The sequence below is a fragment of the Hippoglossus stenolepis genome, chromosome 9, assembly GCF_022539355.2.
Source record: "Hippoglossus stenolepis isolate QCI-W04-F060 chromosome 9, HSTE1.2, whole genome shotgun sequence".
NCBI lineage: Eukaryota > Metazoa > Chordata > Actinopteri > Pleuronectiformes > Pleuronectidae > Hippoglossus > Hippoglossus stenolepis.
The window spans coordinates 20,472,409-20,499,670 of NC_061491.1; the positions used below are offsets into that span (position 1 = coordinate 20,472,409).

Genomic DNA, 27,262 nt, shown 5'->3' on the forward strand with positions numbered 1-27,262 from the left:
AGCCAATATTTCCATTGAGCCATTGGACACAAGCAAGAAATTCCAACAATTGCGGAGCCTTGCGAATGAGACACTTTGCAAGATGGTAAGTTGCATCACCACTAATTTCAACACAACCGGTTTTCCCTTTTTCATCACAGATACCTTGTCACAACCTCCACTGTCGCTAAGTTTGCGACAAACTCTAAAGTCTACGCTGCCCTCTACTGGAAGTATCGTTTAGCAACCATCCCGTAAAGGACGCATGGAACATTGACCGTTACATAATTTTAAACAGACTTATCCCTTTTCGTACGTAAAAGCACCATAAATGAGGCTTAATACTGGCTCGGGGAAATATAGAGCACCATCTTAATGTTTATGAGGATACACTGCACTTCTATAAATATAAAACATGACATAAAGGCTGGAGTACTTATACATACAAGGTCAAAACTGCACTCGCAGAGAAACAAACTACGTCTGTGCCTGAGAAGTGATTTATTTAGTTGATCCAGACCAGTGGCTCCGATCCCACTGGCTGCAGATCAGCATCTTTCTGTGGTTCAACAGTTCTCTGAGGAGTCGCGGAACAATATTAAATGACTCAACAAATATTCCCCCAAAATAAAGTATCTTGACTTATGCTCGAACATAATACGGAATCATACAAAACTGCCAGCTGTCCTATTAACTTCCAGCTCATCCTCGGCCCCGGTTTTGGTTTTCCTGTGCGAGCCCCCAGGGTTCAATCTCAGGTCCTTCTCAGTTCATGTGCTTCCACTACGTCACATCATTGTAAATATAGTGGTCCCTTCCACTGCTTTTTGGCTTTACTAAATGGCCTCTGTGTCGTGAAATTACTGGCATATTTATATATTGTCTGAGCTAATAACAGACGTTTCCTTACTGAAACGCCCAGACTCAGATTCTACAGAAGAACCTCAAAGAGAACCTATAAACACAACTTTCTTTTTCTAAGTCAATGATAAAAATGTTTTTTATATTTTTATATTTGACTTTTTACACATGTTGTTAACTTTTTATTAAATATATTTTATTTTCCATGTCATGATCCTTTACAAATCTTAAATCATTTATGAATCTTAATCCTCTTATCATTCTCGTTGTAGTGCATTTTATTTAGGATCATTTCACAAGAACAGGATGTAGAATTAATCCAATTACTTACAATGTGCTGCTGTAAAAAATGTATGGTGCCAACCTACCCTGTAAAATTAAATAAAAACAAATAAATAATAAATCTTGTTGAAAAAATTATAATTTGGGTTTATGGGGCTGGAGAAACGTTGACCTCTCTCTGCTGTCCTCTAATTTTTTTGTCATTCTATTGTCACAAATCTACTCGTTCTCATTATCTCGCTTTCTTTTCCTCTCCCTGTGTCTGCTTTACTTAGCCACTGTCTCTGTCTCTCCTACTCTTCTGCGTTAATTGCAGGAACTGGAGACAAATCTGACCTTTTCAATGTAATCATCCCTTTGGCTCCATTAGATCTACACTTCGGGTCCAATCACAACACAGACACACACACACAGACACACACACGCACACGCACACGCACGCCTCAAACCTCCAGAGGTTAATCAGAGTGAAAGTAGCTACATCCAGGGACTTGATAATCATTCCATTCCCTCTGGATAGTCTCACCGTCCCCTCACCGTCGATGCCCCGCAAAGGCCTTCAGTGGTGCCAAAGCAACTGGGGGAAAAACTGTGGTCACATGCAGAATATACTTTTCACCTCTCCACAGCGGTTAGCTGCTGCACATGGGTCATAAAGCAAATTCAACACACGGGAGAGAAATAGCTGCTATGAATAACAATGGGAGGGTTTTGTCGCTAGTGTTCGTTTTCAGATGATAAAATCATTTTGTAGGGATTACATCTGCACTCTCTTTGTGTGTGGTGGATGGTGTTTGTATGGACTTCAAGGTACGGTGTGAGGCAGAGGGGAAAGAGATGCTGATGAACTCCCACGTTCCAACAAAACAAGCGCTTTCTGAGGGACACGGTGGAGCCTTGCAGATGAAATATCTGTTAAAAGAAGAACCAATGCTGTTCTGCTATGATTTCTGATTGTCTGTCGAAACTTGTTTGGCTGAAGAAGAAAAAGATGTTGGGTCTGTAGAAAGATCAAGAACAGAGAGAAAGATAGAGTGAAAAGGAGATGAGGACAAGGACAAGTTGTCTCCTGACATGCCCGCGGAAAGACAGGGGACATGGACGATATTAGCTTTCCACTCACATTACCTCACACCGACAGTGATTCAATTTACACCGCACACGCCCGCACGCACACACACACCTAACTGATGAACACATGATCACTGGAAGGCAAACACACAGTGAATACATGAGCGACACACACAAACACACATGTCCCATCAATTAGGAGCGAGCCATCCTGTGATCAGTCACAACTGACTTCCAGCCATTAGCCCAGACAGCATGTTACAAATTGTGGCTTCTCTCCTCCCTTAACTCAACTGTTGTTGTTTTTTTGTTTTCCATTCTGCCTCTTTAAAAGGCATCAGAATAATTAATAACTGGTATCATTCCAATAAAGCTATTAGCAGTCAATACAATTGTTCATTCTCTCAGTCTTCTCCTTCCCTCTTGCGTTTTCTTTCCCTCCGCTTCACTCCGTCTCCCTCCTTTTCTATGATAGATGAACTTGCTTGGAAGCAGCTGTAATGCAGAATAGCTTTTAGGCACAAAAAGAATACAAATAAAAAATAGAAAAAAACCAGTAAAGCACGCCAAAATGGAAAAACACAGGCCTGCCACAACAAAGTGGACCCCGGGTTATGAAAAACAACAGCAGCAGCACATCACTGCTGGTGTCCTTCTGTGCCCTTGAGCTCTGGATGTGAACATAATCAATGGTCCCTATTTTGAATTTCCTGTTTCCTATGTGGCCATGTTGGGCCATGAGATTGGCAGGACTACTTGGAAATAAAATGTCCCAATAATAATGAATCAACAGGATCATCCCCGTTTCAAACCATAACACAAAACAGTAACTCACAATATTTATAATACTTTTTTCTAATCACAAACATCACTTTTGATGCATAAATCAAAACCAGAAAAAACAAGGACATTTTTTAAAGTTTTGATCAGAATGCAATACCACCACACAGTGGAGAGTCTCTCGTGCCGGGGTGCTGACAGCTTCAGTGTTAACGCAGCTTAACAGCGGTAGTTTCTGCTCTGGCTGTGCACGTTCCCGTGACTGGTATGCAGTTCCACAACAGGAAGGCTGAACTCAGCGAACCTCTCACACCGGAGCTGAAAGGATCTGGGCGGCCAACAACAAATCACACTCCACGATGACACCAGAGTAGCTGTTTGTGGCAAGTTCAGTTTGAACGAGCAACAGCCAATGGGAAAAGTCCAACAGTCAGCCGGCCAATCAATGGTGTAACTCGGTCACTCAGTCAGTTATGGACATTGGACATATTTATCTCAAGAATTTACAGTGTGGGGCATTCTGGGAGCCATTACATTAAGGTGCATTCCATATAACCCCATGGTCCTGAGTAGGATTCTGGCCAAGGACACTATTTTCTCACCCGGTGCTATCCAATAAAAAGCAGAAACCAAAATAAGACAATTGAAAACAAAGTTGTTGTTTTTTTTCTCCCTTTGATAATAACTAAAGTATGCATTCAGCTTTACCACCATAAAATTGATACTGATCTGTGTTGCGAAAAAAACCTGTTGCACTAACAGTTTAAATTTTCCTAAAATCACAAGATTAAAAAGCTGGATCGATACAGTGAAAACACAGTTTCTCTTTCTGTTTGTGTCTCACAGTGGGATGTATTGATTCTGTTGACTCAAAGTATTAATATCAAGAGGGCCCAGCTATACAATCTGTCCCTGGCAGAGACCTGATCAATTAAGTCCTCATTTATTATTCAAATCCTGTTCATTTCCCCAGCTATGGAGGGGAATTAACAGCACTGTATACCGAGAAAAAAAGAGAAGAAACGATAGAAACCCTATGTAAAGAAGAGCTCATATCCTTTAATGCATAAAAACATATCATAATATATTCTAAATTGCTCTTGCTGCACATAATAACAACAGCACTGCACCTGTGTGTTGTAAAAGAGGAGAAAAACAAAGCTATATCTACTGTATATGCTGATTCTTCATTTTCTCCCTATTCTCTCTTTCCCTGAGGATGTGGTGTGATAGCATACGCTCTGTAATGGCTCCATGTGGTACAGCTTTTAGGGGTAAATTGATGTCAGTGACATCGTTGTAAGTTTGCATAAAGCCGTGGGAAGAGGAGCAGAAGGAAAAGTTTTTGCTGCCGGGTTTGAAAGCAAATTGACAGCAGCCTGCGCTATCTAACACTTTTCAGATCCTCAAACCCATGCTAACCTTTCTGCAATCACAGTCCAGCATGCTGGATAGAGCTTTGAAGCAGCCCACACTGGCAGCTCCAGGCTGTGAACGCACCACTTCATGAGCTCATACCTCGGTAGAGAAAAGTTTTTAAAAAACGAGGGAAAGAAATCTTTGGACATTTATGTAAAACTATGAAAATATGTCCATGGATACCTATTCTGCTCATATTCAGGTTCATCATTTTTACTTGGGTAACTACTTTAAAGATTTACATCTTTTACTTGTCTCATGTTCAGAAAAGACATCCCTTTCCTCATACTGACCATTGCTGCTACTGGTCTTTTCAGCCTGTCTGAAACACTTGGCTTAAGCTACTGTCTCTTTAAGGCCCCCCTCTTGATAAAGACGAGTCTGTTCTGATTGGCCAGCAGAGTCACCAATTCCAGCGTTAAAGGAAATGTCTGCCTCCGCTCTCACTTTACGTGGCTCTGTTAGGGGGCGTGCCCGACTCTTTATGCAAATGTGGGGCATCATGATGTCATATGGCATCACAATCTCCAGGAAGTATTGGCCAGACGACGAAGTTCATGAGCAGTGTTTTCTGTGAGCTCCCTTTGGAGTTTTTAACTTTGCAGACCTTTTAGATACAAAAAAACCCATATAAGTTGAAAAACTCAAAAAGCATAACATGCCTCCTTCAATCTGTATGTTACTGACGGTACATTGAACACACGCACTCTTGCAAATTAACTGCAACTCTGCGTGGATAAAAAGAGATTGGATTAGTGCTGTGTCTGTGTTTTTATCGTACACGATGAAAAACAATAAAAGAAAAAAGCCACGTGGCCAAAAAAATTAATGAAGCACCTTGACTGACTGTACAAGTGCATAGTTGCATAGCATCAGGGTTAGCCAAAGCACTTACAGCACAATGGGGTGCAACATCAAACTGTGAGGCAACATCTGTCAAAATTCCAGGTTCTGGTGCAGATGGGAGGTTTAGTACAGTCATGGGAACCTGTTCTGCTGCATAGCAACCACACAGTATTTCTGAAAGTACAGTGAATCAACACAGAGAAACACTGAGCTCGGACTTGTGTGTGGATGATGTGAGAAAAGTTGAATTCATGATCAGAGCTCAGCTGAATGTCTCGCGCCTCAGTCTTCTTCTTAAAATGACTTAGAGGTGGATTAATTGTGGATTCACTGAACACGTTCTGTGGCCATGTTCTCTGATGCTACAGACTTGAGGTTAATTCACCACCCAACAATTCCCAAGGGACCGAACTGAGTCAGCAATGACACCAGATGATGCGGCAGGATTTAATCTGAAACTGATCAGCGCAGGAGGAGGCAACAGCTTGAGTTTGTTAGCACTCATCCAAGGCCTTGGAACTGGGACGCGACTCTACACTTTTTCAGCTCAAACCAGATACATTTGTCAAAGTTTGGACACGGGGTGATCTTTTCATTAAGAGGAGATCTGTGCCCTGACATTTACAACACCTGTTAAAATGAAGATGTATTACATATTTCACAAGGTGGCGAAAAAGGCATCCATCTCCGTGCCCCGCCATCTCCCTCTCTCTCTCGTGAAATGTTGTTCAGTTAGTGGCTTATTAATTTAAAGTGTACTGCGTCGGCCCATCCTGGGTGAATATGCTAATCAACAATTTTGAGACTTAATGAAGTATTTTTTTACGAGAGGCTGTAAAAGTATTTTTGGGAAATTCGCTGTCAGGTTCAATAGCTCAAAGTGACGATCCAAGGAGAAGCATATCAAATCGCCCAGTATATTAAACAGGAAGTGGAATGATGCAAAATCTGAGCAAGATTTAAGGGGCAGTTTCGAAGGCAACATGGCTGCAACAATTGAGTTAGCGAAGAAAGGTTTTGTTTAATCAAATACAGACCATAAAAATCAAATAAATGCCTGTTTTTACATTTTAATATTAAGAAGAAGTTGTTATATATGTTCTCAGAAGTACTTACATCATAGAGCTGGATGATATGGCCAAAAATAATTAAATAATGTCACATTATCGTTTCTCTTGAGTTTAAAGTCTTTTGCTCTTAAATGAATGTAGTTATTTAACATTATTATATTATGAGCAGAAAATGACAAACACTTGATAACAAAACATTTTACAAATCTGGGGTAAATTTGTGTGTTATATCTCCTCACTTTAAAAAGTTCCGTATTAATAAAGTTTATTATTATAATTATTATTATTTACTTGCACAATTTTAAAGCAATATATTGATGTAGGTTGAAGTTTTGTTTTATTGCTTTAGACAAAAATTACTGTGCAATAACTATTGACATTGTTTTATTGCCCAGCCCTATAACACCAACTAATAAACCTGCGAGAAAACATAATTTAGTTTGTCCTTGTGTCCATTTTGTTTTCCAGTGAACTCTCCAATCAGTTTGGAATAGAGCCTGAGGTCGATATGGATATCAACATAAGGGAGTAAAGATTTTTCTGTACCGATACCGATCGTTTCTGCTTTCTTCATTCTGTAAAATAAAACTTTTCATATCAGCAAACATAAATGCATGATACTGATAAAAGTGTCAAAGGTTCAAATCAGCCAACAGATAAATCAGCCAGGCTGTAGGTTGGACTTTCAACCAGTTCGGCTGATTTATGGAGCTAATTTATTGATTCCCCGTATTTGCAGTACTGGTAAGATATATCCATCCATTTAAGAGGTGAGTGTGTTTTACTTCATGAACAGGGATTTAATATCATATCCATATGTAGGATTTGATTTTTCAGACCAGAGCTGCAGAAATTACCAAAACACAACAAACCATAATTGCTGCTACCTATTCCATCCCTTTCCTACGTAATTTAACATTACTGTGACGCTGCCATCTAATTTTATTTCATTAATCATTTTTATTTTACAATATGCACTGCTCCTTTACTGTGATAAAAATTTAATTAATGCTAATGTAGATGAAGACTTGAAATGAGAAGCAGAGAGCAGAGAGAAAGAGATAGAGAGGCCACTTAACAAGCTCCACTGTCATGTCTCTCTCACAATGCCACCACATGTCACCCATAACATCTTCAAATTAAAGCGACAACGTGCTGATCAACGAGTGAGAACGACAGAGGTGGGTGAAAAGAGGAGGAAAAGAGGAGGAAAAGAGGAGGAAAAGTAGAAACCAGTGAACCTCACACTCCTTCTGTGTCTTTGTGGGACTTCTCCTCTGCCCACCTCCTTCTGAACGCCGCCTCCCCTCCACGCCGTCAGCGTTTATTCCTCTATGAAAGACCCTGATCGAAGAGTTATTTGCATGATTGCATTTTCCATACCTTGCATTAATCGTGCAGCGGGGATGAATAGTTAATGGCCTATCACATTTAAGTAGCCATCTCGAGCAGCCATCACATTACAGCTCCCTCAATCTGCTAATGAAACAGGTCTCTCTCAGTTTCACTTTCACTCCGAACCAGACACCAGGTCCACTCAGGTCAGGAAGACACAAAATATAACAAAATATGTGCATGAGAAATTAAATTATAACTCATCAGGGATAAATCATATTGATGATCTTAACAGGAAAGACACAGCTGCACGGACATAATGGCTCAAATAAGGTGTTCAGTCAGTATTTTGTGTGACCAGTCTTAGAAGTCAACTCAAGGGGCGTTCACAGAGTGCGTACCGAGGCTGATCGCTGCTACGTCAGGGCATAACACCCTATCACACCATGTTAAACAAAGTGGGGAAAAAGAAATCTGCATCCTCAAGTTATCACGACCCCCTCAAAAATGTAATGGGTTCTGCTTTGGGTCCACTTTATCCTGCTAACTACCAAACGTAGATGAAAACATAAAGGGTAAAAAAAAAAGTCCCCATCCCAAATAACCAGACAAATGCAAAGAAGTTCATTTATTTGAAACATACTGGATGAGCTGCCTCAGGTATAAGCAGTGCTCCACATAAATTTAATCTAGTGACAGTAAGTATTACTATTAGGCTGCTCTACTACTTCCAATTCTGTGTTTAGACTGTGAGGGAAAAAATGGTACAACTTCCCAGCAATGAGTCAAAGAAAAGACTGCATTCATGTGCGTTTCAGCAAATTGTTTTCCCCATTTCCCATACGGCTAAACAGAGAGAGAGCCAGGGACAAAAAAAAAAAAACCCTCATACCACAAGGTCATTGACGCCACACTATTCATATTTCTACTCGTTCTGGGTTATGGCGAGCTCTTCCAAGCCCTCTCACCACCCACAACAACCACCTTTTTACTGCCTCCTGCTGGGACGAATTTCCGTAATCTTCAGAATCTGCAGCCAATACATTTCCCGAGAGAATTCTCTATCGTATTGAAGACTGAGGATCAAAAAGAGGGAGAAGCCCGCTACACTAATGTGAATACATACACGTATTACCAGGAATACGCCCGCAAAATTCACACTTACTATATTGTACGTGTGCACACAGCCACATGCACACACTCGCTAAGCTCTAGAGACCTCTTTTAATAGTGTTTGGCTTCTAGAGGATCTGACAGGACCTTGGAGCAGAGGAGAGTTTAAATAGTGATTGCCTTGATGAAAGAAAAGGTGACGCCAGAGAAGAAGAGGAGGAGGAGGGAGAAAAGAAAATATGGATCCAGTAAATGGAGTAGGATGTATGGAGCAAGAGAAGAAAATAGAAAAAAAAAAAAACGTAAGTCAGAGGGTGAGAATGCATAAGCCTAAGCAAATATTTATTACTGGTCTCTGAAGGGTGGCGGCGTGAGCTGAATAGACTGGGACTTGGAAACCACTGTTACCGGTGGCGATAAGGGACTGCTTCACAGTCCTGCAATCTGACAAAGGCTTAGTCGGTAATGGAAGCAGACCTCAGACCGCAAAAAAAAACAACACAGCAGCTTTAGCACATCATAAGAGCCGAGCATCAGATAAGCCAAACCCTCTTCAGGTCCAACAAAGTAAACGTTTAAACATCAAAGATGTTTATCGCTCAGGATTTGTCTGAGGGGAACTTTAACTTTAACGTGAACACCTGAAACTACAGCCAGAGCCAGGGAATATTAATTAATTTGAATATTAATTTAAGCGCAGGTCAGCATACTGATTTGTGAGCGTTTAAAAGGTTCATTCTGCCTAAAGGCCTGGCTGCTAGCTCCTCTGAATAACAACTGAACGCCCCGCCGAGGAGTCCTGAGACAACACACTAAATCTCCCCAGCTGCTGCGATGCTGTCGTGTCGCTGACCTTGTGCTTTGACTTCACCATGAAGAGGCACCATTGAAAAGACAAATGTATCCTGAAGTCAGTGGGTCAGCCCCCGAACAAGGAGCCCGAATGTTTCATCCCAAACCAAAGTGCACATGCTAAATGTTTAACCACACGCTGATGAGACAGCATAGAAACTGGTTGGAGGAAAACCTCAGATATGAGTGGGGAACTCAAGAAGAGAAGAAAACAAATGCATACGTAAACGCACATTGTCAGAGGAGCTCATGCGGGCGCACACATCACACACACCACATACTGTACACTGTAGACAGACTTCACTTTTGGTTTTGCTCATGTTCTGAAGTTTGACGGAGGAAGTTTCCAGAGTTTCTGGGCAGAGTCGGGAGAGTGTTTTAAAACATTAAAGTTGAGGTTCAGAAGTTAGAAGGCGTGATCGAAACAGACAGGCCTTATGTCACATCTCAGGCAGGTTAGTGTTGACTGAAAAGGGAGGGAGAGGAGTTTGTCTGGGTGCATTGTGAGTCAATGTGTGCGAGTCCTTGGGCTGGTGAGGTGATGTATTGGGTATTAACAATACATGAACATTTGCATAAAATCTACATAGATATAAAAATGCACACATAAAAATCTATCAGATCACATTATGGTCCAGGAGCCAGCTCTCAAGTTGTTCATAAATTCAAACCCAGACACTCAGTAGAGCGCACACCACCACCAAGGCCCAACATTACTCTTACATTTATTTACTTGTTTATATCATTCCCCAAAATATGGCAGATATTTTCATCTAGAGCCATGAATTAAACACTTTATTCTACCAAAACCTGTCTAAGAAAGTTAAAAAAAATCCTGGATCCTTCCCTTTGTCCGGACCTGCGCCTAAATGTAATGGGTTCTCTCGCTACCTGTGTCCTGTCCTTCCTCCAAGTTTCGTGGAAATCTGTTCAGCAGATTTTTCGTAATCCTTCGGATCATAACCTCCTTAGCGGAGCTGATAAGTATTTAATAATCACTCAAACAAAACAAGAGTCACCAGCTGAAAACATGAAACCCCAAAATATCAAAAGGCACTAGTTCACTACCCGATTAACATAACTGTGCATTTTCAGTTCTGCTCCGCAAACAAAATGGTCATGGACAGACACACACAGACACACACACAGACACACACACAGACATACACAGAGATAATGTTCCACTTCATCCAGCTCTTACATATTTTAGTTATTTGATGTGAAATTAAAAACGTTAAAATGCTGTAAACTGTGAAGACATTACACAAACACAGCATGCCTCTAATGACCCAACATTATGCTAATAATGTTCAACTAAATGACTAAATACCAACAGTTAACTTGGCGTAGTTGGTACCACTCACTTCAAACTGTAGAACTCTACTAACTCCAGTTTCTCTCTCCATGTGTGTACGAATACAACTTAAGATGCTACAGCGACTCTGCCAGAGGTTGTTGGTTTTGATTTGGTGGAACAACCTGGCATTATTTAAGACTTAAGTTTTAATGGTGCCACCAAATTCAGTAAATGACTGGTTAGAAACTATGTAGTAGTTAGTAAGACCATTAGAACTTTATATAGTAACAGATCTAAGAATAGCTGGGGCAAAACTATCCAGGTGCCTCAGTCTGCAGTTGTGTTCTTAACTAGAGAAGTTGCGAGCAAGCAGCTGGCGTATGCAGGTTTTTCAGAGTACACACACACACCACAAACACACACACTCACACACACTCACGCATACCAAAACAAAGAACAGGAATAACAATCAGCACAGCATTTGTCCCCAGGAGCTCCCAATACAAACCAGGTGAGCAACAATAGGAGTTAATAACTCCAATTTACTTTATTATTCAGGTCCCATCGCAGAGCACTGTTTAAAATACCAATTTGAAACAGTAAATCAGCCATGCAGCAAAAAACGTTTATCTCTGGGGACTAATACACACACAAATATCCCACCAAACGAATCTGAGCAGACACACAGTCCCCTCCATCCATTTAGCATGCTGTGATACCAGCAATTTCCTTTTCTTCTTCTTTGGTGGAAAACGGCCTTCATCTATTTCTCCTCTGCTCAAAACCCTGGGTAATTTTCTTAATCTGGGTCTGATTCTGAACATTTGCATAAAAATGTTCACATTTGAGGCTCCCTTAACATGGCTCTAATACGCAATTACTCCCCTCAATAGTGGTGGCTAATTACAGAGGTGTCAGACAAACAGGTAGCAGAGCGGAGGGGGGGGCCTCCAACACAATGGCTGAGGTGCTAGTCTGCCACATGGGACAGAGCGGCTCAATGGAAAGCAGTAAATTCATTTAGGCTGGCTTCATTAAACCCTGCTCCACGGGTCCTGCATCATGCGCTCCCCTTTGCTCTGCCGCTCTCCCTGTTCTCATTTGTGGGGCAGCGGATGTGCTGTGGGTAAGAAGAAGGCGATCACAGAAATGAATGCAACGCAGGGGGAATGGGGGATTCGCTGCAGGGAGGGAAACAAGGACGTGAGGGAGAGATGGAGGGAGATATACAGAGCCCGGCAGAGAGAAGAAGGGAAGGAAGACCGAGATGAGGGAAGGAAGGAAAGAGGGGAAGGGATGGTATCAATAACGAGAAAAAAAAAAGAACGGAGCAAAATTACAGAAAGTGCTGGTGGGATGGAACAAGGGCATGAGGACATGTGCTCATTTGATGATAAAAAAATAAAGCATAAAAGGATGAGCATATAAAAGAATAATTTTGAATAAGGCTTTTGTTTTATTCATCTGACCCAGTCTTCCAAAAGCCACAGAGAACAGAGGAAGACGGAGAAAATTACAGCTTTGGTCCCCAAAGAGAGGCCAAAAGCCAAGTCTCCAGCATGGTGAAACAAGGGCAGCCGAGCCCCGCGGTCTCTTTACCATTTAGATTATACTGGCAACTTTCTGACCCCACAGTATGGATAACCATCATAAGCCTCAGCTCCTGCAGCGTACCACCTGTAATCCAAACTTATTCACAAACGAAAAACTTCCACTTGTGCACAGACATCCACAAAGTGTCCACGAGCACAAACCCCACTCAAAGAGAGTGCTACTCGTAAAGTACGATCTTTCCACGACTCACTTCGGCACCACTGCCTTTCATTTGCAGCATTCTTTGGCCCGATATCACAGAGCACATTCTGGGAGGACAACCGATATCTGTTGTAAAAACCAACATTGAGGAAGGTATGCCGTTTTCATGAAGGGAAAGAATCCACAGCTCTAAAAGTAATCTGAAGTCTTGGTGGGTTGAGGTGAAAGACTTTTGCTCCCTCCAGAGAGGGAACACGGAGCGCTGATGGTCGTGCATTTCCACAGGACGAGGTGTCCGCTGCTTCGGTTCCTGGCCAGCGGAGCACTTCAGGAGAACATTTCTGTGTGATTACAGTACCTACTTGCTCAGCTGACACATTCAGAGTCACTCAAATCACTTTTACACATTACACGCACATGCAGCTGCTGAATGAACACATGCAGGAGGAAACACCAGTGAGGCTCCATGAGTGAAAGACAGACACGGTGCTTCTAGGAGCATGTGTCCTGTATCTGCAAGTATCCGCAAATATGAATAACTATATTCAGTTTGGCCAAAAATCGAAGTGTCCTTGAATTTGCACAGAAATGTTTAAGTGCCAATACTGCAGCATAATGCAAGATTTTCACCACACTTAGGTTAAGATAAGATAAGATAAGATAAGATAAGATAAGATAAGACTTTATTGATCCACACACAGGGGAAATTCACTTGTTTCAGCAGCAGACAAGTCAGAATGAGGGCAGACAAGAGAATACAAATTTAATAAGGCAATAGAATACAAATGAAATCAAAAATACAGGAGATGTAGTTTGAGCTCCTTTACACGTCTCTAATGTGGAAATCCGATTCTTTGACACATTACCCACTATTGTTTGGGTGAGTCAAACATTACTAATAGCACCTTTCGCTCAGCAGCCACTCAGCTGTCACTGGCAGTGCTTCACAAATCAAATCTTACGACTTCCAGACACGAGAGCACTCCAATCTCACTAAAGACCCCGGGGGACACAGGAGGACTTGGCATCATCTGCAGAGGTCAAGCTGAAGCCCTTCTGTACAGTACGACAAGAGCAAATAGAGATCGTAAGTGAAATATTGTAATTATTCTATATGACCTGTTTCAGTCGGCCAAGGGTTTGACTCCTCCGAGCGTGTGCAGGGAGATGCAGGATGCTGCTGGCCTTGGATCTGTGCCTGAATACTACAGCAGCTCTCACGCTGGTGCAGCCTAAAAGCTCCAGCTGCTCGCCTTCATTGTGTCTCTGCGCCGCGCCACAAATGTTCCTCCATCTCCGATACTTATCAAGGCACTGGAGTTTGACACCGCCATTACTCAAAATTAATAACCACAGCAGCATGTTTATCATTGCACACTTTCACACCCAACCTGCCAGAAATAATCACCTCGGTGTTTGTGTGCGTGACAGAAAGACAGAAAGCGAGGGAGAGACACAGAGGAGAAAACAGACACACAACTGGAGGAGAGATGGAGTGTGAAAACGAGACAGAACAAAGAGACTAAGAGTCGGAGATGAGAGACGCGACTGAGGGAGAGAACTGAGGGGGAAAACTGCCACGTGCACACATGTGCATGTGCCGTACCTAATCACTCTGCCTCCATTACACCTCGTCGTTTTCCTCCACACTTTTTCCTCCCATCATGTCTGACAACAGGGCAACACTTGCTCTCCTTGTGTATTCACTCTGCTAAGCAGGACTCTAATCTCCGCTGACAGCCAATCTGCTCCAACAAAGCAGGCCTGAGTAAATAAAAAAGGGGGCTCGGGTTTTTAATTTACAAATCATGCGAGTGCAGCGTAGGGTCCTGCTGTGACTTCCCCCGGTTGCAGGAGGGAAAAGCGGCATGAAATTCTTCGCAGTGGTCAGGTTGGTCAAATTTTAGATCCTTGTGTGTGTGTGTGTGTGTGTGTGTGTGTGTGTGTGTGTGTGTGTGTGTGTGACAAACAGAAGAGCAGAGAAAGAAGCGACAAGGACAGGGGATGGCCCCTCAGCACCTCTTCTCAAATCTGGAGAGACAGGTGGTGCAGAAACAAGACAAGGACAAATGTCTGTCGCTCGCTGGCTCAGGCTCCACTGACATTTTCCATGGCATTTAGAAAACATCCAACAAAACCAGAAGGAAAAGAAGGGGGGGGGGTGCTAAAAATAGTTGGCTGGAAGAAAAACCTATGTGCGGTTGGAAGTTGAGGTTGTACAATAGATGTAGACACTCATTCAAAATGAGCCCTTATCTTAGGGATCTGCTCACTTTCCCACAGCCTGCTGCTTTCTTCCACTGAGGTGAAACGTAGCGGCTGAACTCAGCAGCCGGAGAGGTCAGTCTGAGAATTCGTACCACAGAGCAACCGCAAGTTTGTCATTTGACTTTTATAGCAGTGACACTCAGCTGCCGGTGGCCCCTATTTATATCAAGAGTGTGTAGGTTAAAAGAAGGAAACAAACCCAAGTTCCCTCTCATTACCACAGGCTGCATTCCCTGGGCCTATATTTATCTGAACTGTGACAGTGACATGTAAAATTAACAATCTTCACTCTTTATTCCATCACACATGGTTAAGAATGAGAGCCTCCAAGCTGCAGCAGCCGAGCAGCATTAGACTGTATAGAGTAGAAACTAAAAAATCAAAGTCTAAATCCTTACTGCAGGATGTTGTGTGAGCTGTTTTCCTGTTTCCAGTCTTAATGATAAGCCACATATGCTAAGCTAAGATATACTTTTCCTAGGATGTCACAGCAGTTCTATTGCATCACATTTCATTTGTCTGCAATCTTTTTTCATGCATTTCTTGAGTCTGCACTTGTCAATGTGTTAATAACTGCTCCTGTTATTGTATGTTTCTCTGAAGTTTCTCCTCCACCAGCATCAGACTTTCCTCTTTGCTAGTTTCTCTTTCTTTATGGTTGGGCCACTTCAATATTATTGCATCCCTATTTAAATGGTTGAAACCACTTGTTGTTCACTTTTTGTGTTAATTCAAATAAAACTGACTTAACATTTTAATCACAGAGACCTTTAGGAAATATGCCTGTATACGACTAATTTGCAAATATGTTTTTTTTCCTGAATATTCTTCTATTAACAAAATAGGGGTTGATTTATGCATTTATCAAGTTGAAAAAAAGGTTCAGAGGATTTTTTATAATGTGATCCTCCAGTTCAAAATGTGTTGGTTAAAATTTAAAAAAATAATTCTTTAAAGGGGACATAGCATGCAAATTCCACTTTGTTAGTGCTTCTACAGGTTAATGTGGGTATCTGGCATGTCTACCAACCCAAAAACTCTGGGAAAAAAACACTTGCATGTTTTGTTATGGTTCCTCTAAGTCAGAAACGTCATGCTTGAGTGACTCGATTGAGCTTCCTGGGTTTTGTGTCGTAACAAGGTACTGGAAGTCTCCCTACATGGCCTTGGCCCACCCCCCACCTCACCCCCCTCAGCAACTTGTGGTAAAATGGGCATGCTATGTCCCCTTTAAGATTAAGACTGGATACGAGCACCGGTCTCTGGGTTCACAGTCCTGTGCTTTGTAAACCCACTATCCATCTCATTCATTCATGAAGGTCGCGCTTCTTTCAACATCATTTTTCGGAGAAAGGTTTGGAAAATAACATCCTTTTTTTTTTTTTAAGGATGAATGGGGCTACATTAAATTCTTGATTGCTTATTCCTTTCTGAACGTGTAATTGCATGATGATGAAGGGTAAATCTTTGACTCTGATGTTTGATGTCCAAGAGTAATTCATTTCAGCAAATAACTTTGTATTATTCCTGAGTTGGCTTTAAAAATATCCTGAAGTACATTTTGAAAAACACAGGCCTTGGTCACCTTCACTGTGACCAACCACAGTAGAGAACCCTACTGTCATTTGACACATCATTGATCACACTGATGCATCATATCCTCATTCAGTTCTGGGGTTTAACTGTGAGATCTGCCAGCTGGCTGCAACCGAGGCTATTTGGAATGAGCCTCCGCCGCAAAACGCCTCCAAATCCACACGCCTCACTTCTTTAGAGTGAAGGTGTGTTTCTGAGAGAATGCTTCGCCAATTATTTTCTGCCTTATAAGCTCCTGAAAGTCAGAGAGGGCCCCTGGTCGTCCCTCATGTGGTCCGATTTTTTTAAATTTTGTTTAAAAGGGGGCGAAAATATAGAGCAGCCAATTTGGGCTGTGATTTGTGATGCTCATAAGTGATGGAGATATGTGGAGAATGTTGGCCTTAAGAAAAAAAAGCTAATAAAGGGGAAAAAAGGGAGGAATATTGATGGCTCTGTTTAAATGAAGCTGTTGGAAAGACTGAGAGAAGAAGAGAGACAGAGAAAGAGAGGGAAAGAACAGCAGGGAGTTTGGGAACTGCCCAAATTCCAACAATATAGACCCCATAAAAGAAATGACTTACTAACTCCATGCATCTGACTGGAGGTCAGCTGACCGCAGCTAACTCACAAACACACACACACACACAAGCATAGGGTCACAGCGGAGGACACACATAAAGCTGCATGTCAACACAGGCCTTGTGTCCAGCAGCAGGGTTAATGTTAGCTGAAGAGTGGCTGCATCTTTGTTTTCGCCAAAACCACCGAGGACGCCTCTTGGCACTCACACACACACATAAAGTCGTGTGTCCAAATGCATGACATGTATTTAAAGTCCATGTTTAAGAAAAGCACAATATGGTGAAAAACTAATTTAAGAAAAAGGCAAATAATACGATAAATCAACAGAAATCAAGAATACGCCGTGCACAGGCAACACAAAGGCTCCACTGAGTTTCTGCAAAGAGACTAAAAGGACGGATAGCAAGTAACAAAAACATGAAAGAAAACCGTTTAACTTTGACATTGTGTTCTCAACTTGTTTCTAAAAAAAGTGAGAGCTGCCATTTGCTCTGCCGTTTCACTTTGATCATGACTCGCTCCCCATTTTCAAACGCTGTGACATTTGAAAGACACAATCCGTTTGGTCCCCCATCATCGCTGGGAGAGGATACAGAGAAATAGCAGGGCCAACAATGCCCACCTGCAGCACATCACATCCCCTCTCCCCGAGAAATGACAGTGACCACAAAATAGGCGTCACACTGGCACAATCTGCCCGTCGGACGGTGACGATGGGAAGCCCATATTTGGTCATCATTTCTCGCTTTGTGGCACTGGGATGCTGCTTTTGGCGATTGCTGAGGAAGATGGAGGGAGCAAGGGGACACAGTGTTTATTTTTCTCTTTTCTTCAAGATGAGAGAAAAGAAGGAAGAGAAGAGGGAGAAGAAGTGAAGGAGAAATGAGCAAAATGCTTTACCGCCCACGGAGCTCTATCTCTCCAATGGCCCCTTGTCGGGGGACAAATTGATCCTGGAAATAAGGGGTCATTTCCTCTGCCTGTTTACCCGCTCACAGCACACTGTCACCAGTTTGACACACACACACACACACGCACGCACGCACGCACGCACGCACGCACGCACGCACACGCTGACCCAGCTGTGGCCTCACAGAGCTAATGTGAGGGGTTGAGTCATTCTTGTCTTCACTTGCTTGACAACAAGCAAGCAACCTGTGTGCGTGTGCGCGTGTGTGCGCGTGTGTGTTTCCCTGATGACAGCAGTGACCCTGATGACCTTTGACTCTTTGAACTCAGAGCTAAATCAACAATTTCTTAATGAATGATCTGGAAGTATCTGCATACAGATAAATCATCAAATCAAATGTGATTTCAGGAAACTAACTGCATGCATAACAGTGCTCCAGACTAACCTTTTCATTTAGGTGCACCAACACACACAATTTTCACTGTGCCTTTTTGGTACGGCTATAATACACCTATTATACATTTTATACATTCCAAAATCGATTTAATTCTGATTCACAAGGTCTAGATTCGATTTGATTTCCAATTCGATTCCATAAGTTTCAGTTAAGGATATTTCATTAGACAATACCAATTTTGCCTGGATATGAAAGAAATTGTGTTTGAATTCACAAAATTATTTCATCTAAAAAAATGCTTTTGAGCTACTTTAACCATTTCACCTCTCAAACACCTAAAGGAACAACAGGTGAGGAGTAGGTGCAGGTAGTGCAGAGCCATGATCGCATCAATTGTGTAAAACCTGATTTAAATCACTATTGTTAATTTTCCATTTCAGTGAAAAATAGGTCACACAGATAAATAAGATAAGGAATTTGGGTTCTGCAAAAAAAGCATGAAAATTATATATACTGTGGTTCCTCACACTTACACCATCACCTTCCTCTGTCACCTGAATCTGTCTGTAAATATTACCTCCTCAAACCAGACTCACACTACTCTCTGTCTCCCTCGCTCTCACACACACACACACACACACCTCCACATTCTTCGAACCGTGACGACCACCCACCCAGTTTCTCCCTTTAAATAAATCTCCTCCACTCTGAGTGTGTGACTGTAAAGTGTAACAATAAAGCAACTATGACTGGAGGCTTTTATGTGCTCCGAGTCCTTGAGCAGCAGTCAGCATGTACACAATACACACAATACACACGCTCACAGGCCCGGGAGGCAGAGCAGAGCAGCCAACGGCCTGTGTTACCTCTGCTGGTTTTTTAAAGTCCTCCTCTGGTGGAGGGGGTGGAGCAGTGCAGCATCAGAGCAGCAAGCATGTCAGGCTCCTCAGCTACGACTGTCCACCTCAGCCTCTCACCCCCCTGCTCCCTCTGCCTCATTCACACACACACACACACACACACACACACACACACACACACACACACACACACACACACACACACACACACACACACACACACACACACACACACACACACACAATATCCTAGCTTTATCTGCCACAAACTCACAATTTTAAATTCCAATATTCCCACAGGTGATCCCAACAAATCCAGTCAGACACACACACACACCTTCAGCCCCTGAACCAATGAAGTAAATATTATGGAATCAATGTAGTCTTGAATCAATGGAGGCTGTGCCCATGTGTGTGTGTGTCTGCGAGAGTGTGTGTGTGATAAAGAGATGAAGTTGATAACACCATGTGCTCCTGTGAGGTTTTCACCAAACTCCATGTTTTTTTATTGAAAGGTGGTGGGTAAGATATTACCATAACCTTCCCACCACATGTGTGCTGTAAACTCAATAATGCAAAAAAAATGTCACACATGCCTGCACACACACACACACACACACACACACACACACACACACACACACACACACACACACACACACACACACACACACACACACACACACACACACACACACACACACACACACACACACATTGTTTCTCTGCACCGTGGTAAATTCAATATTGAATTCATGCCAGAGTGGGAGTACAGTCGGCAGAGGAGCCCCAGTCTTAGCTGTGAATCAATAGATTAAATAGAAACATATGAATAAAACAAAAGATAATAAATAAAAGACGGGATGGTTTACTCTTCCCATCATATACTGTACAGCCTCTCTCCCATTTGTGAACATGGGGACAGAAAGAAGGAGAAGAGTGGGAGCAGCTACAGGGATGACCAGAGACAGACAGAAAGAAAACAAAGAACGACGTGGCTCTTTTTATGCTTTTAAACTTTTTCATTCTCATGTCCATCTCTCTCCATGTCGGTGTTTGCATAAGGAGCTTATATGTTTTTCTATTGCATGTTTGTTTTTGGTTTTCACTTGAAGTATTTGAATGTGACTAGTATATACCATCACGCTGTGTGTCATACTGTAAACGTCAGCGCTGAAACATCTGTGCGGCCTTGACTCAAGAGTCAGGCGCGTCAAAATCGTTTTTCATCTTTTCCATTTGTGAAGTTCGCGCGTAATTATGTCAAACTTGTTTCAGCTCCAAACGAGCGTGAGTTTGGTCTGCGTGTGCCGCTATTAAAATCCTTAATCGACTAATAGTCACTGGATTTCATCAACCAATCAATGAGGCGATTCAACTGAAAAAAAATCATTCAAATTGTTTCGCTCCTCCGCCGCAGATGAGCGCAGTCATGCAGATGACCTCCAAATCTGGTGCTTGTCAAAGACGAAGGCATAATTGTGAATATTACCGCGATGCCTGAGACGTGATTATTACTTTCCATAAATGACTAACCGCTAGCTCCCCCATAAAAAGACCGCAAAAAAAATGACTAATCAATGATTCTTTGTCAACTAACACCATAATGAGCCATTAGTCAAATAATTTACGGAGTCGGGGCAGCCCCCAGAACCATTGATCTCCTTTTCTTGGACTCATTATATGAGTATTGGCACAGATAGTAGAGGACCTACTGTAATACCACTGTTGGATTATAAACCTCTTTTTGAACCTAAGTTGACAGTTTTTCTCTTCTTTCATCTTGCCCTTACATTTCCGCCTTTTTTTATTTTCCTGATATATTTTCCTGTTCTACATTAATGACCTTTGCTCAGACCGTGTCAGTCAGTCTGTCATGTTGTGGCCCAGAAAACACATCGACACTGTACACTGCACCTTATCCTCGTCTTTACAAATAAAATCTCCTCGACAAACCTGTCGTTGATGCTCCAGTTGAGGCAGAGGTTGAGGGAGCTGAGGTTGCGACATTTCCTCACCACCTCCATCACCGTCTCGTTGTTGAGCTCCGAGATGTGCCGCAGGTCCAGGACACTCAGGTTACGCAGCTACAAGAAGAAACACACACAAGCACATGAATGATTTAATCATGTTTCATTCACACAGAGCGAGTTAGCTGTGCAGCGCAGACAACCAAATAACAACTATCAGTATAGGTCATAAACCTCGCCTCCTCCATGTTAATAAATGGGACATGGGACCTAACTAAAGGCAAAATCATTGTTTCTGCATCCAGCCATGTCACCCATCAACCATATTCAAATGTCTGCATGCAGCCCAAAATGTGTGACTGTACATGTAGACTGTGCCTGCGCCAGGTACAATATATAATGCAGACATAATGACCCTTAAAAAAATCACGTCTCTTATCACACTGACTTGTTATTTGATGCTATGTAAACATCATGGTTTACAGCTGAATGCCACATGACATTCAAAACAAAATGGCAGCGTTCGTATGCGGGATACTTTGGCTTCGTTTTTGTGCAGTGGGAGGAAGTGAAGACGCATCATTCATCTTAAAACACAGTGATTGGAAAGCATTTCCTGTCAGTTCGGAGAGGGACCATCGGTTGATTCTTTACTGTGAATAGTGCAAAAGAAGGAAGAGATGGAAAAGAGACATTTTCTCGGAAAGAATGTGTGATATACAAGCCCACTGAAGTACAGCAATGATGCATCTCTGAGGAATGTGAATATGTGTCTGTACTCTGAGTAAACTTGTATTCTGCCACATTTACTGGAAAAAAAACATGAATGCAAAATGAAACCCAACAAGGCGGACAAATGCGGCAAAATTGCTTGCTGTCACTGTTTACCATTATGCTTCTGCACGCCTGGTGTGAGGGGTTACCTTCCACTCTGTGAATTCACTCTCCTCCTCCCTTTTCATCTCTCCGACTTTTAATAATCCCTCTTTCTGATCTGAATACCTTATAAGAGGAGGTTTAGATTAATCCTACAGCCAAAATCTCTACTTTCTGACAATATTTAACAGAGTTTTTCCTCGCTACATTTATCATAGGTTTTTCAAGTAAGAGCCCAGGTGAATTTCTCCTGATACCAGCTCAAAACTATTTAATGCACACGTACACACACTCCTACACACACCAGGAATGCAAGATAATAGAGGTATGATATTCCAGCCAGCCGCCAGGGAGGCAGGGAGGTAAATGTCATGGCCGAGGCTAAAGAGAAAACAAGCTTACAGTCGGTGTTAAGATCACTGAGCACTATTGTCAGCTCCATAGGCATGACATATACCAACCAGCAGGAAGACATATGGGGGGGTGGATAAGGAACACGGCTCGCTGTGTGAAGTAAGCACACATGTAAACACTCTCCTCTTTCCCCACATCCAGGGAATCAAAACACGGAGATGCACACACAGGCTGCAAACAAAAAAAAAAAGAATATGTGATGTGCGGCATTGCCCTGAAAGTAATAATAAAAAAGCTTTCAAAACCTTTACCTCCATCTAGAAGCTCCATTTGTCTCTGTTCTTATGTGGCCTGTGGCTTCATTTTGTTTCTCCTCGAGAGAAAGTTGGCTCCACACCTCTCGTGATAAAGGGTGTGCCGAGGCATGAAATAAACATGGAGCCGGTTTTGTTTGTGGCATATTCTCCCTTCTAGTGTGAGGAGACGCGATATACTAATGAAATAAACATTAAACAGCTTGTGTGTGCAGAGAGGGGTTAGCTAAACTGACATGATAAACAACAGTATTTAATGAAAGGGAAAAACCCTTGACTGTGTGCATTAAGGCAAACACGCACACGAAAACACACACAAACCCACACATGCACACACAAACTGTCATATGCCACTGCGGCCAGTGTTGGATCGAAGTGCTAAATTATTCATGCAGAATGGGGCTGATTTGTGTGTGCATGTCTGGTCTGTGTGCATGTATGTGCATGCACATGCGTGTGTTTGTGTGTGCGTGCGTGTGCGCCTGGTGGTATTGTTTGCAAAACAAAGGCAATAAAAAACATCGAACTTGGACGTAGGCAAAGTGACCATTGCCTCTATAGTATTTATAGACACAGGCATGCACTCACACTATAAATAAAAAAAGGAACAGCACACATGCACATCCTCACACTCACACATTCGGGTTGTAGCATTCACTATTTATGGCTATTAAGCCTGAAGTATATTTTAAAAGCCCCAACATCAAAAGTAGTATTTGTTCTCCAAATCTTCAAAACTGCTTATGTCTGCTAAACAGAATTTTCTACTACAACCAATAGAAAGCGTTCCATTGATGTGGACAGCCAATGAGAAACCAGGCCAACCAGTGTGAGTTTTGATTCGCCGAGAGTGTAGCTAGGTCGAAGAACGTTTGGAAATTTAGCAGATGTCTGCATGAAAGAAAAAGAGACAGAGTCACGGCTCAGACTGTATCTTTGTTCATCCATCTGTGAGAAAACAAATTCCACTGTTTAGTCGACCTCCCGAAAGAAAAATATCTTCCAAATCCCCTCGAAAAACAATGTCCCGAAAAAATAATAACTTCTCAGTAATTAGTCACACCTCCAGAATGTGACAGGCCGCACTGTTTGTTTTCCCACAGTTGACAGGTTATCATAATTTAACTCAGGTAAAAAAAAAAACTTTTAATTCTTCCAATCTTATTTAATCATTTCCACTCATAATGAAGCTTATTTTCTGCTCAGGTTTTTTTCCCTGTGATCCAAGAATAAGCGGGGAAGGAAAGAAAGAAAAATAAATGCAGACGAACGGAGGGAAGGGAGCACGAAAGCTTCAGACAAAGCCGGCGATTCACATAGAGAAAAAGACAGACGGAAAGAGAGAGAGGAGGAAAAAAAAAGTCAAACAAGTGAAGAAAGAAAGTGAGAGAGAAATGGAGCAACAGAAGAGTGAGCAGGGGATTTGGTGAAGGGTTCTGCAGGTTTTCTGCTCGTTGGCTGAGGTCTGTAACCAGGCAGAGTTTGTCTCGTCTCCTCTGAGTTGGCAGCTACACCTGGATAATTATTCATGCTGTTCGTAAAAACAGTGAAACCTGCAAAAATCCAGCTGCTCTGAGGCCGACACGTCGTAGCAGCCTCACTTGAATGGCACATGCTGATTATAGAAATATTTCACAGACTACATGCACACGTGTTTACATGCACAAAAGAAAAGTGGTGGAAAGTGTCCAATGAGAAAAAGTCCTGCATTTGACTAAAATTGGGAGGAACTTGAACTTGATTTTTTATGCAACTATTTTATGATACTGCTACTTCACGTCAGGTTTTTATTAAATGTTATGATATGATTACCAGTAACTTATTACATAAGCATCTCATAAAAGCATCTCATAAAAAAAGAAAAAATACCTGCACCTTTACAACTGTAATATTAAATAGCTTTCATACTAATGCATCAAAATAATGATCCAACAATATTGTAACACTATCTAACCATTTAGCAATATGGCTAATTTTACATTAATCTGAATACTTCTTCAGGATAAAACATTCACAATATAAATTATGATTCTAGCTAAAGTAGTTAAGTAGATTTGTTTAATAAATCTGCTATTTTATGTAGTAAAGATTAATGATCATAAAATAAAATATTTTATTTATATTACAATACATTTTTCGATAAGATTTGTGTCTATTTTAATTAGGTTATTACTTGCTAAGAAATATTTACATATAATAATTATTATTATATTTATTATTATTATTGACAATAATAATAATACATGTATGTTATTATAATTATTATTAGTTTTATGATGATGATGATTATTATTATTATTACTACTATTGTTATTACCATTAATGCTAATAATAATAATTGTATATCATTACTATTATAATTATTATTATTATTGCCATTATTATTATTAATAATAATAATAATAATTGTTATTATAATAATAATAATAATAATAATAATAATAATAATAATAACAGAAGCGCAAGACTGCCATCACAATCATGGGTTCAGTCATAGACCATCAACATACCACCTGCATTAAAGATAAGATCTCTTCTGTAAAGAGATGGATGAGAACAAAGTTGTTGTCTGAGGATTGGTAGAAGCATCTCATTCCTAAATAAACAAGGATTGTTTTAATTCTTTCCACATGAGCAGAGGAGATCTGTGAGCGCCAAGCAGTTTGGCTCTCACCTGCATCAATTAGAAACCTCTCTCAAACAGGAAAGACGAGAGGCCGAGTCAGAGGTCAAACCCCAAACACCACTTTAAACCAAAGAAAAACAACTGGCTGCTCCAAAGGTACATTATCCCTCAGCCAAGCAAAGGCTGGAGCTCAATATTTGGAGAGGCTGATTTGACACTTTATTACATTAGTGTATGTCACAGTCTGGAGCACAGGGAGCGTGTGTGAGTGAGTGTGTGTGAACCTGCCTAAGCTCTGCCAGACTGCACCGCTATAACTACCTGTGCTATTACTACATGTATTTACACAACGTCACGATGCCAGGCAGGAAGTGGAGGCTGCCGCGGAGAGAGCGTGATGTCATGGTTCGAACACATGGCACAAAGCTGCGCGGGTTCATGGCTGTTGCTGTCCATCAACCTCAGTGTCCCAGCTGACAAGAGGCGAGATGACATTTAAAATAGCACGGACAGAGCAAGTATTGTTTGAGTCACAAGAAGCGAAAATGCTGGATTCGGAAAATATGAGCTGCCGTTTCATTTGCTCCGGTTTAATTTACAACCACTTCAAGATTTAGTACGTGAGTTAAGTCAATGAAATACAAGTCCTTCTAAGGGAACAGCATATAGATCCACAAAGAAAATAACACATGCATGGAAGAGCTTGGTAAAAAAAGTTTTTTTGGTAAAACTGGAAAAGTAGAAGCTCGGCTGTCAGATGGGAAAAGGTTCGTGGAAACCAGTTTAAATCTTTTAAACAATGCAAGGGGAAGTTTCGACAGTCACTTTGAAGTTATATTCAAAGTGACTGAGCAAGAAGTCAAAGTCGCAGGGGTGTTGTCGAGGTGGCATTGTAGCCCTGACACATTTTGCTCAGCTGTCCGCATGTGTTAGTGACGGTGTGAGACGGGATGAGGCGAGCGGCGGCGGTGTCACTAGGTGAATACAAGTGCGCGCTCATGCATACGCTCTGTTTTTTTTTTTCCATATTGGAGAATCCCAGACAGTTCAGTCAGACAGGAGAAAGCTGTGTCGAGACAATCCCTCTGCAGACAGACAGACACACACACACAACACACACACACACACACACACACACACACACACACACACACACACACACACACACACACACACACACACACACACACACACACACACACACACACACACACACACACACACACACACACACACACACACAAAAAGCCTGAGCAGACAGAAGGATATGAATATTTGAAAAAGGACTGAGGCAAATACTGCAAAGGCCACGGGTTTGATATCACAAATACATTGTCTGCATCAGTCATGGCCCAGTGAGCTGATGAGTGAGTGAGTGTGCGTCTGTGCATGTGTGGTTAACTTCTCTCTTTATCTGTCTCGTGCCCATCTACTGTCTATCACGTACTTTCCCTCTCCTTCCCCCCTTTTTTCTCTCCCCCTCTGTCTCCCTTTCAGTCGCTAATCCTGTGTGTGTGTTGGTGTTGATAACAAACTCAGTGGCGAGGAAAGGCTCGAGGAGATAGAGAGCGCTGGTTCCTCTTCGGCGCACTAAGCCAAATGACCACATAGGCACGCACATACGCACGCACGCACGCCTGCACGCGCGCAAACCGATGCGACAGCGCCGGGTGACAGGCGCAGCGCTGTGACACTAGTTGGGCCAATAATGAGACATGATATCCCTCCCTCCAGAAGTCAAAAACCTCTCTATCTCTGTCTGTCTCGGGGTTAAAAGTCTCAGAGCCAAATGAATTATTCTTCAATTACTCTTGCAAAAGACACACATCATCCGCAGGCTCTCCTCCGCTCATTATATTCATAAATC

General features: G+C 41.9%; 1 protein-coding gene across 1 annotated transcript in view; it reads right to left on the minus strand.

Annotated features, from left to right (window-relative positions):
- The window catches only part of fbxl17 (F-box and leucine-rich repeat protein 17), a 216,281-nt gene that overhangs the window by 112,413 nt on the left and 76,606 nt on the right, over positions 1-27,262 (minus strand). The window contains exon 8 of the mRNA XM_035165220.2: positions 21,212-21,342. Within this exon, the coding sequence (XP_035021111.1) occupies positions 21,212-21,342 (131 nt within the window). The remainder of the gene's footprint in view (positions 1-21,211; positions 21,343-27,262) is intronic.